This window comes from Phocoena sinus, chromosome 11, assembly GCF_008692025.1.
Source record: "Phocoena sinus isolate mPhoSin1 chromosome 11, mPhoSin1.pri, whole genome shotgun sequence".
Lineage (NCBI taxonomy): Eukaryota > Metazoa > Chordata > Mammalia > Artiodactyla > Phocoenidae > Phocoena > Phocoena sinus.
In genome coordinates this window covers 51,959,981-51,973,476 of record NC_045773.1, presented here as the reverse complement: position 1 = coordinate 51,973,476, position 13,496 = coordinate 51,959,981, and the positions used below count along the sequence as shown (strand labels likewise).

The following is a 13,496-nucleotide window of genomic DNA, read 5'->3' as shown; positions in this document are numbered from 1 at the left end:
AGTGAGATTTCTCATTATCATCCCAGTATATGTATATATGGGAATTTTACACTACAGCTGCAGAGTTCCACACTGCTCTATACCTTACTTTTTGCATTTGACAATATGTCTTTAGAGATTGTTCTATATCAGTACAGAGCTCTGTTTCATTCTTTCTAATGGGTGCATAGAATTACATTATATGGATATGACAGTTTATTTAACACTGATTTATATTTAGCTATTTATAATGTTTTCAGTCTCTGCTATTACAAATAATGCTGCAGTGAATATCATTGTGCACAGTTTTTAAGGGGAATCCTTAATGATGAAGGTATTTGAAACGATATTTAAGTTTAACTTAATTTTTACAAATATATTTGAATGAATACTAATCTTAGGGTTGCTTTATGTATGCATATGCAATTTAAGAAGTTTATGATTCCACACTGGTTGAACAGCTGCAGAGTTGTGTAATTTAACTTTACCTTCTGTAAGTGGCATTAAAGAGAAGGGTATGTGCAGAGTGGCATACCTCCTCTCAAAGAGTTTTGTGCCTTTCACAACTGTTTTCTTTCCACACACCCTAGTAGGAGGATTGGTGGTTTTCAGAGAAAATAAAACTACTTCCCTATTTTTGTGGAAAGGGGCAAAGGGTCTCCATAGGGAATTCCCTCATCATAAAGTGAGGTAAAGATGGGTTTGCTGATATATATTAACCTTTTCTTCTTATGGAGCAGATGGGAGAAGGGAAATGGAACAAGACAGAAGGAGCCTTGGGGTAGATTTATAAAAAGAACCGCTCCACAGGACAGTAGTAATGGTAATGTGGAGACAAATGGTGTGGGGGAAGGAGTCGTAAAAGATTTGTGTGGTAATTTTCAAAGCTATAAAAGCTCCCAGCGCAGTTGGGTGTGTTAAAGGGCAGTTCCGTGGCAGGAGCCAGCTGTCTTCTACAGAAAGGGGTCTGAGCCCAGTGGTTCTCCGTTGAGATCCTGGAATTCTTAGAGATTTCATCCATTTCTGACCTGAATTCTTTTATGTGATTGGAAATGTGTGTGACTAGTGTATAGTTTAGTTTTTATGGACTATTATATTTGACCCCTCTGTTCTACAATACCCAAGACACTAGTGCAAAACCTCATTTCCTATTTCCAGCATAACTAATATGCTGTAAATTATCAGGACTGTTCTAATGGCCACTTCTTAGCATATGGTTCAGAGCTTCTTGACTATTTTCTTTTTTTTTTCATTTGTATGTAAAAGAAGATGGGGCCAAAAAAATTTATTCTAACCGAGTTACATGTTTTCAGAAGGCATAGGACACCTGAAGCAATTGTGAGATTCCATATTAAAATCAAGGCAGCTTTCAGGGCTTCCCTGGTGGCGCAGTGGTTGGGAGTCCGCCTGCTGATGCAGGGGGCTTGGGTTCGTGCCCCGGTCCAGGAGGATCCCGCGTGCCGTGGAGTGGCTGGGCCCGTGAGCCATGGCCACTGGGCCTGCGTGTCCGGAGCCTGTGCTCTGCAAGGGGAGAGGCCGTGGCGGTGAGAGGCCCGTGTACCGCAAAAAAATAAAAAATAATAAAAAATAAAATCAAGGTAGCTTTCAGAAAAATATTCTCACAATTAAAACAGAAATTTGTCCTCCAAACAGGAAAATGTCTCAGAAATCAACTAAATAGTTTAATTGTGAGGCTCAGATGAACTTAGAGATACCAATATAATGGATGAAGAAAAGCATATATATAATGACACTGTGAGAATATTGCTTCAGTTCCTTAACCACCTAAAGCTCTGCAAAGCCATTGGTTTCATTCAATTAAGAAAACACACACAGGGACTTGCGTGGTGGCGCAGTGGTTAAGAATCCGCCTGCCAATGCAGGGGACACGGGTTTGAGCCCTGGTCCAGGAAGATCCCACATGCCATGGAGCAGCTAAGCCCGTGTGCCACAACTACTGAGCTTGTGTGCCACAACTACGGGAGCCCACGTGCCTAGAGCCTGTGCTCTGCAACAAGAGAAGCCACTGCAATGAGAAGCCCATGCACTACAATGAAGAGTAGCCCCCGCGCAACATAACTAAAGGCTGTGCACAGCAACGAAGACCCAACACAGCCAAAAATTTAAATTAATTTTTAAAAAAAAAGAAAACACACACACACTCTGTAGCCTTGAGTTAAATAAATGCGATGACTTTAAATTTTTAAAATAGAAGATTCTATTTCTAGGTTCTGTCTAAGAGAAATGAGAACTTGTCCATGCAAAAATTCCATAGCAGCTTTACTTGTGACAGACAAAAAGTAGAAATAGCCCAGTCATGCATCAGTGGGAGAATGGATAAGTAAATTACAGGCCAGGAATTCCCTGGCAGTCCAGTGGTCAGGACTTCACGCTTCCACTGCAGGAGGCACGAGTTCAATCCCTGGTCAGGGAACTAAATCCCGCATGCCCCGCAGTGCAACCAAACTTTTTAAAAAAAGAGTTAAAAAAAATAAAAAATATATTGCAGGCAACTCTGTGTATTGGAATGCTACTCAGCTGTAAATAGGAACAAGCTGCTGATGCACAAGTCAACATGATATGAAACTCGAAACATTTTGTGTTTCTTCTTTTACTCAATATAAAGTACATGCTGTATGATTTTATTTATGCTATTTATACGACAGGCAAAACTATACAAAACTAACTTATGTTCATAGAAATCAGAACAGTGGTTGGGGAACTGACTGGAAGGAATCTTTCTTGGGTGAAAAATATTCTGTATCTTAATTGGGCTGGTGGCTACTTGTATATATTCAAACTGTGCAGTTAAAATGATGTATTTTAAGGTATAAAAATTATACCTAACTTAAAATTTTCAAGGTATTTTGAAATATTTCAAAGTTAATATAATTTTAAATATATTATTTGGGGAAATATAATTTAACCACTAATGATTGATAAATGGTCAGTTTCTCTTACATATATATCACTTATGGGGTGATATGACATGGAAAACTTGGTTTCTTTTTTTTTTTTTTTTTTTTTTTTTTTTGAAAACTTGGTTTCTTGACAACAGCAAAAAAACCCTTTCTTTGTATTTTACGTGTATTCCTTAGACCCTAAGACTGCAGTGTCCGGTACCAGAACCACTCATCACATGTGGCCCCTGAGCACATGAGATGTGGCTGGTGAAAGGTCAGATGTAGGACACACACTGGATTTCAGAACTTTAAAAAATGTAATATATGTCAGTAATTTTTTATATTGACTGTGTTGAAATGATATATTGGATTAATTTAAATCTATTAAAATTAATTTCACCTGTTTCTGCTTTTTTTAATGTGTCTACTAGAAAATATAAAATTACACTCGTGGCCCCAATTATATTTCTGTTGGACAATGCTGCCTCTAAGGTTTTAGAACTGTTTGAAGTGTTTGTATTTGTTGATACATGGTTTCTACAAATGTATAATATTGTTCCTATGCCAGTTTTCTCACATGCCACAAAATTTAGCTGAATATCTCTTCTGAAAAATTTGTCTTTAAAAGGCCTAAGGTCCAAATGAATCTTAGAATGTAGAAGCATGTGTGGGATTGATATGTTGGCCATTTACTTTGATTTAAATATTAATGTTGCCACATGCATTTGGGAGATAATGATTGTCACATAGTGATTGGTTATAAGGATGTACTTTTTTTTTTAAATAACTTTATTTATTTTTGGCTGCATTGGGTCTTCGTTGCTGCGCCCGGGCTTTCTCTAGTTGCGGCAAGCAGGGGCTACTCTTCGTTGCGGTGCGCAGGCTTCTCATTGCAGTGGCTTCTCTTGTTGTGGAGCACGGGCTCTAGGCATGTAAGCTTCAGTAGTTGTGGCACGCAGGCTCAGTAGTTGTGGCTCATGGGCTCTAGAGCGCAGGCTCAGTAGTTATAGCACACGGGCTTTAGTTGCTCCACGGCATGTGGGATCTTCCCGGACCAGGGATCAAACCCATGTCTCCTGCATTGGCAGGTAGATTCTTAACCACTGTGCCACCAGGGAAGTCCCAAGGATGTACTTTTAATATTTTTTTAAGTCAAACATTTATTGACTGTGTCACTCATATCTTATATTTTTAAAACAGCTTTATTGAGATATAATTCACACATACCATACAATTCACCCATTTAAAGTGTACCATCCGGTGTTTTTTAGTATATTCACAGCATTGTGCAGTCATCAGCACAGTCCATTTTAGAACATTTTCATCACCTCAAAATGAAACCCTGCACCCTTTAGCTGTGACCCCTTTATCCCCAATCTACTCCCCAGCCTTAATCTACTTTCTTTCTCTATAGATTTCACTGTTTGGGACTTTCCTATGAATGGGATCATATAATACATGGGCTTTTATGACTGACCTCTTCCACTTAGGATAGTGTTTTCAAGATTTATCCAAGTTGTAGTCTGTATCAGTACTTCATTCCTTTTTATTGCTGAATAATATTCCATTGTATGTATATACTACATTTTGTCTATCCATTCATTGATAGGCATCTGGATTGTTTCCATCCTTAGGCTATTAAGAATAATGCTGCTATAAACATTCATGTACAAGTTTTTGTATAGACATATGTTTTTCTTTTTCTTGGGTGTATACCTAGAAGTAGAATTGCTGGGTCCTATGGTAACTGTTTAATCATTTGAGGAATTACCAGGCTGTTTTGTAAAGTGGCTGCACCATTTTACAATCCCACCAGCAGTGTAGGAGGGTTGCAGTTTCTTCACATCCTCACCAACACTCACCTCACTTTGAATATACATTGTAGTGGATATGAAGTGGTATCTCACTGTGGCTTTGATTTGCATTTCCCTGAAGACTAATGATGTCAAGCATCTTTTCCTATGCTTATTGGACATTTGTATCTCTTCTTTAGAGAAATGTGTATTGAGATCCAAGACCCTTATCAGATATATGACTTGCAAATATTTTCTCCCATTCTGTCGGTTGTCTTTTCACTTTTTTGGAGGTGTCCTTGAATCGCAAATATTTTTCATTTTGATGAAGTTCAATTTATGTTTTATTCTTTTATTGATCGTGCTTTTCGTGTCATATCTGAGAATCCTCTGCCAAATTCAAGGTCATGAGGTTTACCCCTATATTTTCATCTAATTTATACTTTTAGCACTTAAGTTGAGGTCTTTGATTCATTTTGAGTTAATTTTTGTATACAGTATGAGGTAAGAGTTCAACTTATTAATTCTTTTGCATACTAGTGGTATCTTATGATAAAGAAATAAGTTCATAGGATTAGTCACATATTAACATTTTAGGGAATTCCCCGGTGGTCCAGTGCTTAGGACTCGGTGCTTTCAATGCGTGGCCCGGGTTCAATCCGCAGGTGGGGAACTATGACCCTGCAAGCCAAGTGGTGCAACCAAAAAAAAAATTTCGTTGTCGCATAGTGTTTTAATAACTGTCATGGATATGTACGAAGTCTTATATGTTGCATAATATAGGACATCTTTGTTATTCATTCTGAGATTATGATATTAGCGAACTTTTAGTTTCTAAAACTAAATTGGAGGCTTCTCTAGAACCTGGAAAAGAGTATAACAACTAGAAAAGGGTAGGAAATAACACTGAGGCCAGACTTAAAGCATACAAGATAAAAATGAAATTTCAATTTGTCTTTTTTTTTAATAAGAGGCTCAAAATGGATAAAAGGGAATGTTCAGACCAAATTTAATTAGGCCCAGTTATTCCACAGGTATAAATTATGGAACCTTAATTAGTTCTTTTAGACTCTGATGTGACACTCAGTGAATTATTTCCCATTCAGTTAAAAGGGACCTCCCTTGGGCCAGTGTTTATAAAAGAAGATGAGTCAAACAAATGGTTGATAACATTAATATTACAGGCAGTTTTAGTGTACTTAAGGAATCATATTTCTTTTGGTCCTACACAAGTGGTTCTGTTATAGCTCATGAGACATTCCTAAAACAGGTTTATAGCTAATAATCTTTTGAATCTCATATTGCTCTTGCTAGAGACTTGACCCCATTTCAGTCTTACAGCTGGGTCTGGTCCTACTGAAACTTTTTTATCTAATAAACTCTGCCAAAGCGGGAACCTGCCTGTGTGACACATCCTTCACCTTATCAGCAGTTTGTGTTCACATCGGCATGATTCACACCTGAGTCCCAGGAGCCCATTCAGCTGAACTGATGATCACATTGATCACAAGCGGGGGTTAGAATAATTCTTCAAGTGGGGGTTAGAATAATTCTTCAGTGGTCTCCCACTCTGGATAAACCCCACAGGGCTCCTGCTGACATTGAACAAATCATTTAACCCCTTTGGGCCTTTCACTCCTCTTCTGTCAAATTGGATTGCATTGTCTTAAGGTCCTGTCCATGTATAAAATGCAATGTCTGTGACTGTTGCATTTTATTTGCCACCAGGGGTAAGACTGGGTTCCTTGAGATGCTAGATTTGGTTGAGGAGGAAAACTTCTTCAGCTTCTTTGAGCTGGGCTTATATTAGTGTTGGATTTGGGGTGTGTTTGTCAGTAAGATTCTTTTTGCACAGAACTGTTATTAGAAAGCAAAATGTTAAAAAAAAAAAAAAAGCAAAGTGTTTACAGAAGACATGAAGTGAAAAACTTATCTAATTTAACTTTTTAATTTTCTTGAATGGGAAGTTGACAGCTTTAACATTTTGTAGATTTTTGTAGCTAAATGGGAACAGCTTGTATATTTTTTTAAATTTTAAAATCCAGTACCATGTTCAGTTTATTGGAAGAAATTCTTTATAGGATTTTTTAAGCCAGTTTTTCAAATAACATTTGCCATGAAGTTACTTTGTGAATTTATTTTCCTTTGACCGATGGTGACTGACTGGATTTACCCCCATTTTAGCCTCTTTTGATATGGGTTGAGCTATTTCAGACACTTGGTTCATTTTACTCACAGAATAAATGGCTTGACAAATTTTAATGCCCAGTCTTAACATAGCTTGTTGCTGTAGTTTGGTCCTTTAAGGAAAATTATTTCCCCATTTCTCTTTCTTCTTCTTCATCTTTTTGTTCCTTTCTTTTCCAAGGGTTGGCATTCTGTGGACCTAAAGCCAGCTCCTCCAGCATGTGGAGGAGAGGGTGGGGCTGTGTCAGATCCACCACAGTGGGGGGGAGAGGCTAGCGTGTCCTTTCCCTTGAGGTATAGTTCTTCCAGTCTAATGAACTGTCAGATCCACTGAGTGGCTGGTAAAGCAGATTGGACAGTGACTCAAGGAAGTAAGAAAGTAGTGGGGCAGGCTGGTGGGTGGGGGTCAATATTTTAAGTAGCAGCTATCAGAAGTAAAGTGATTTCTCCAGAGGCTCAGTAGAGAGAGCCGTGCGTGTTTCTAGTGTGACTCGTCTGCAGGAATTATGTAGAGTGGAGTGTTGTTTTCTAAGAGGAAAAGGAGGATGAGTGAGAGGGTGGTGAGAGATGAGTTAGGGTGGGTTGGAAGGCACTCTGAGAAGAGGAGCATAAATGCCCCAAAGTTTTGCATTCACATATTCAAATATTTTTTAATAGGAGGCTTGTATTATTAGTATAAATCTTTCACCCTGTTCTAATTTGATATGCTATCTTATGGGGAAAGAGGTAAAAGCTAAGGAAAACAAGATCTTTACCTTATACATAATTATAGTTTGGGAAACAGAATCCTGCTGCAAATCTTACATGACTGATTTCTGGACCCAAAGTGGGCTTGACAGTGGGCTGGAGCAGTAATAGCCCCCCTACTGTCACGAGAGGCCAGGGCAGGCTTTTTCCAGCAAGCCTGCCTGAGGTGAGGCCTGTCCTAGACTCTAGGACCTAGAGCGTGCAGGGTGACTCCCCTGTGTTTGGGAGCCGGGAAGGAGCTGGCCTGGTCAGCAAGGTGGCCTGCCAGCAGGACAGGTGGGGGTCTGGGTGCCTGGAGAAGAAAATCTAAAATGTTGAAAGCTGTGGTCTTCAGTGATTACCTATTAAACACCTACTGCAGATGGTGAGAAATTGCTCTCATCTTTGTGTAGGAAACAAAAGATGCAGGCTTCTGCTTTTAAGGAACTGTGTTTTACCCTGGCCTTTGGCAAAGTCACAGATGAAAACGGATATCAAATTGTATGACTGCCATGAGCTGATGGTGGTCTTGGGCCTCTGGAGACTTAGGCCTTTAAACGTCATTCTTTGTCTTCATAATGCATATCTGGCTGATGAATGAATGTTTATTGCCATTTAAAAATAAAACTACAAATAAACCAAAAGAGGAAATTAAGTCACCTAATCTTACCACACAGAGCTTAACCACTGAAGTGCTCCTGAAAATGGGAGATAATTAGCCAGTGCCTCCATCCTGTGGGCCCTGGAGTCTTCCATCAGGGAGAGGACTTCCCCCAGGGGCCGTGGCTACAGGGTAGCCTTGCTAAGTGAAGACAGCTCTTGGAGACACAAGGATGACAGTCGGCTTGTTAGGAAAATCCCTTTGGAAATAACACTACTTGCCTGCTGTTAAATTACTCTCTTCTATGAACAGGGTTCAGATTTTACATTAGGTGCTCAGTAACAAAATTTAAACTTGTAATGTTTCAATTAAATTCTGTTTTCTTCCTTTTTAAAAAGACAGATTACATATGCGTCCATAGTTATGTATGCATTAGGAAAATCATAATGTAATCTTTTCTTTCTGCTTTATTTTTAGGGCAATCTTATGAATTGACAGAGAAGCAGTGTGATAGGATGGGAAGAACTGTGAATTGAGAGTCCACAGTGTTGCCCGTTAGTTAGTCCAGACTTTAATCACATACTCTAAGCTAGTGAATATATTTAATCACTTTGGATCTCAGTTTCTACACTGATATAAAACAAGGACCCACAGTGGGCAATCTTCTAGCCCTTATCATCATAACCTAAGGCCATAAATACAATTTCCTCGTGCCAGTCTACTTTTCTGTGTTGTTAGGAGTTGAGGGGCTGCTTTTCGTTTAGTAGATAATTTTATAAGGTTCCAGCAACCAGGAGTGAGCCAGTAAGGAGGAAACGGCAGGCTGCTTCTGAATTTGCCTGGCTGTGCTTTTACCAGAGGGGCGTTTCTGGTCAGAGGATTTCAGAGTGTTAGAAAACTCTGTGTTGCCAGGATGGTTACATTCTTCCTTAGACTAAAATTACAACCCAAGTGCATTTCATGATATACATATGTATTGTAATTTGTAAACATAACTCAAAACCCTGTATCTAAGTCAGGTCATTTGTGGTCGGCCATTCAGACCTCATTTCTATTTGACAAGGGTTTATTTTAAGATTGCTTTGTGGAGCGGTTGTTTAACATTCAAATGATCTATTAGTGTCAAGTCTTTGGCTAGACTTGTTTTAAATGAGCTGCCCCTTAAGTAGAAAACAAAACAGAAATTTAGGTTTCCAACCCAACCTAGCAAAATCGGTGTAACTTAAATTTTTTACCTTCACATGTATTTATTCAGCCTGTTTTTTTTCTTGAATATTCATTTAGGATAATAGTACCTATGTGAATGAAATTCTTTTAGTTACTCTTGATACTGTTGCTTAGCAAGACCTATAGACTTCTTAATAGTTTCAGAGAAGAACACTTTACAGTAAGCTGAGCTAAATGGATTTTTTAGTAAGTTAATTGTGTTTCTTAGCAGAGTCGCAAATGTGCTTCCATAGCGTTTCCAGGATATTAAAAGAAATGTTCTATGGAAGCAAGTTCTCACTAGGCCATTAACTATATTATTTTTTTACAGGCTAAATATATATTGTAACTCCATTTGGTTATTTTGTTGGAGATGGGATGGAAGCTAAAGATGATTTAGGTAAATAGCTAAACTGAACCTCAGACGGTAGTTTACACATCATTCTAATTCTTACCATTAGTACCGTGGCTTCCTCTCTCCTTTCCTGGTGTCCAGATTGCCACAGCTATAATTAGGGAGCTCTTTCCTGTTTAACAAATATCATCGTCACTTTGTAACTCAGGTCTTCAGCCCTTGCCTTTTGTGTTCCAGGTGCTCCATACTCGCCTGTAGTGCTTACGTGGCTCTGGCTTTGGGTGATAACCTTATGGCTTTGAATCATGCAGATAAACTTCTTCAGCAGCCCAAGCTGTCAGGATCCCTGAAGTAAGTGTGACTTGCCCTGTGTGTCCCTGGTTTGTTTTCTTTGGAGGGTTTCCGTTAGTTTGTGGTGCATATTGCTTCTTTTACTCCCCCAGTGGAAAATTATCTTAGGGAAAGCAAAAAGTTTCTTTCTTAATTTGGTAATTGTGTGTTTGGTAGTGAAATTTTTTTCACTTGTTGCACCTCAAGGGTTATTGGAAATGACATTTGCCGTTCTGAGCATTAGGAAGCAGAATCTTTGGGCTCTGTAGTGTCCACTGCTGGGTCTGACTGGAGCATGTTATCATATATTAGCTCCCAAACAAGCTTAGTCCTCAGGGAGAAGACCCACACAAAAAGGAGTTTGGTCAAAAGGATAAATCTGCTTTGAAGAATTAAATTAAAGTAGACAAATAAGAATTTTAAAATATTTTTCCAGACTACTGTACCATTTCCTGAGTACATGAGTTTTATTTAAACTCTTCAGATGCCTCTTCAATATTAGTGTCATTGTCATGCTAAACTTTTTCTAAAGCACATCATCTTTTCTTTTATGGAAATTGAGGAAGATGCAGCATTCTTTGAATCTTTGTGTGATGCTGATGCTAGAAATTTTACCCAAGACCACAAGTACTCTGCATAGCATTAGGACAGTTGTTTTTTCATTCATCCTGTGGGTATATAGTTATAATTTCCAAAATATGTTCTTTTGCCTTTTAGCACCCTTTGTTTGTAACATGCAACATTTAGAACTGTGAGATCGTACTCTGAGGAACAATTCTATAAATGTTTAATTATTTTTGTCTTTTAAAAAAGTATTACTTTATATAATCATCTAAAATTAACATTGATTAAGGTTGTTTCAGGTCAGTGTTCCCCAAACATGCCTTGTGTTTTATTATTTTTTGTTTTTTTTCATGTTTTGTGTTAAAAAAAAAAAACAAAATTAAAAGAGCATCCAGGAACATAGGAGAATTTGTCACAATTCAAGTGTGAGCGCTCCTGCTTGCCTGTGAGAAAACCTTGTCTAATATCCAGGCCTGGAGGGTCCTGAGCTCGAGGTCAGGGCGGTCGCGTTACCTCTAAGGCATCTTCTCTCCTCCCCGTGGCCCAGCCCCGTGAAATACCAGTCAGGAACATCGGCCTGCGCCGCCCCACTGGACATGCGCTGCTCAGATGTGGTGTGTGTGGCCGTCAGTAGAGCAGAGTTGTGTGTGTTTTTTTTCTTTTTAACAAAAATGAAACACGAATCCTCTCTGCTTTTTTTAATCCTCTGGCTGACATTGTGATCACTATTCTAAAACAATCCCAATTAGATTCTTTACTTGGCATTTACTGGAGGGTTTTTAACCTCATTTATCAACTTCTTCCCTCTGAATGTCAAAACAATAAAATTCTTAGATTTTATCATTTCTTAGCCAACCCTGAGGGGTTGGCCAAGCCATGTCTGATAACTTCATCTTTAATTCTCTTAACTATTCTATCCTAAGCATTGGTTTCTAATTACTGGCCAGACCACTATCTTTCCAGTGAGGATGAGCATTTTCTGCCCATGGCAGCCCAGATACCACAGCAGCTTTACCCAGCTGCTTGTTGCCTTCCGTACACCTCATCTGGAGTTCTGGGCTCTGAGTGTCATGAAGGCATTTAATTTGATTTTTTAAAATTTTTAAGTAAATTCACAGAAAACAATTTGAAGTCGTTCTTTGAATTTGTGTGTTTGTGTTTCATAATGATTATTGGCTTATAGATACTGCTTTAATGAAGTTTTTAAAAATATCTTATTTCAAAATACATTTGAGGTTACTGATTTTTTTAAAAGCTGTCATTTCTTTTAGGGTATTTGGTAGGGAAGCAAAATAGAAGGGCATTACAGCTCCTGCTAGTTAGAAGAAAGAAATTGCTTAATAAAGAAATAGCTCTTGAGTGATTAATGTGCATAAGTCCCAGAAAATGGTCAAACTGAAAAGAGCCTAAGATTTGAGGACCCAAGATCCATGTGGACAGATTCAGTTGGGACAGGCCAACTAAAGGAAGTGAGAACTGAGCTGGCCTTTAAAAGGAGTTGGATTTTGGCCTGGCTTTGCACCCCAGGAGGCAAGGCCACAGGGAGCACAGTGGGGTGTCCCGCCCAGGACACTGTGTCTGGTGGGAACAGAAGAATCTTTGGGGGAGTGAGAATGTTGACTGAATACAGGAAAGTGGGACCAAATTGTGGAGAGCTTTAAATCTATAAGTTTAGCTTTGTTTGTCTTATTTTGTTCTCAAGTAGAAAAAGTCATTAAGATTTTGAGCAAGGTGTAATATGGCTGAGGCTGTTTTAATTTTGAAAAATCAATCAGATGATCATGGGGAAAATGGCTCAAAGTAAGACTGGAAGAAGCAGGCTGTTGTAAACCTGGGGAAAGCACATCTGCCCAACATCAGTGGACATAAAATAGATGATGTGAAAAGGAGGACACCTTTGGAATAGAAGTAAAGCTGATCCAACCCAGATCTGGTCTGGCGTCCTGGTGCCTTTTGACTGTTCCAGCAGCAGAGGCTGGAGGACCCTAATTCTTTTTTTTTTTCTTTCCCTCTTTCTTTTCTTTTGCTGTGCTGCACAGCTTTCAGGAACTCAGTTCGCCGACCAGGGATTGAACCCTGGTATAGCAGTGAAAGCCCAGAATCCTAACCACTAGGCCACCAGGGAACTCCCTGGAGGACCCTAATTCTGATCCTCCGCTCCCGGGGAATCCATCCTCGGATCTGCCTCTTATTTTAGAACTTCATTACCTTCTTATGTTATTTTCTGTATAAACAGAACAGTGTAAATTTGCCAACTTTATTTTCTATTAAATTTTTATTGAAATATAGTTGATTTACTGCCAACTTTAAACTGCTCTCTTTTTTTTTAATTAATTTATTTTGGCCGTGTTGGGTCTTTGTTGCTGTGTGCGGGCTTTCTCTAGTTGCGGTGAGCGGGGGCTACTCTTCGTTGCGGTGCACGGGCTTCTTATTGTCGTGGCTTCTCTTGTTGCGGAGCACAGGCTCTAGGCACACAGGCTTCAGTAGTTGTGGCACGTGGACTCAGTAGTTGTGGCTTGTGGGCTCTAGAGCTCAGGCTCAGTAGTTGTGGCGCACAGGCTTAGTTGCTTCACAGCATGTGGGATCTTCCCAGGCCAGGGCTCGAACCTGTGTCCCTTGCATTGGCAGGCAGATTCTTAACTGCTGTGCCACTAGGGAAGCCCCTAAACTGCTCTCTTAGTTGATGTGTCATTTGTTCCTACTTAGCGAACATAAAAATTATTATATATTTAAGATATTTTTAAAGAGATAAAATTTAAATGACTCTTAATCCATTTATAAACTTAGATTTCAATTCAAAGACTTGAAATATGTGAAACACACATACACCAAATTCTATTATACTTGGGTAT

General features: G+C 39.0%; 1 protein-coding gene across 3 annotated transcripts in view; it reads left to right on the top strand.

Moving 5' to 3' along the window:
- CNOT10 (CCR4-NOT transcription complex subunit 10) overlaps positions 1-13,496 on the top strand; it is a 64,261-nt gene that overhangs the window by 43,793 nt on the left and 6,972 nt on the right. For all 3 annotated transcript variants that reach the window (XM_032649523.1, XM_032649525.1, XM_032649524.1), the window contains one exon: positions 9,988-10,101. In XM_032649523.1, the coding sequence (XP_032505414.1) occupies positions 9,988-10,101 (114 nt within the window). The remainder of the gene's footprint in view (positions 1-9,987; positions 10,102-13,496) is intronic.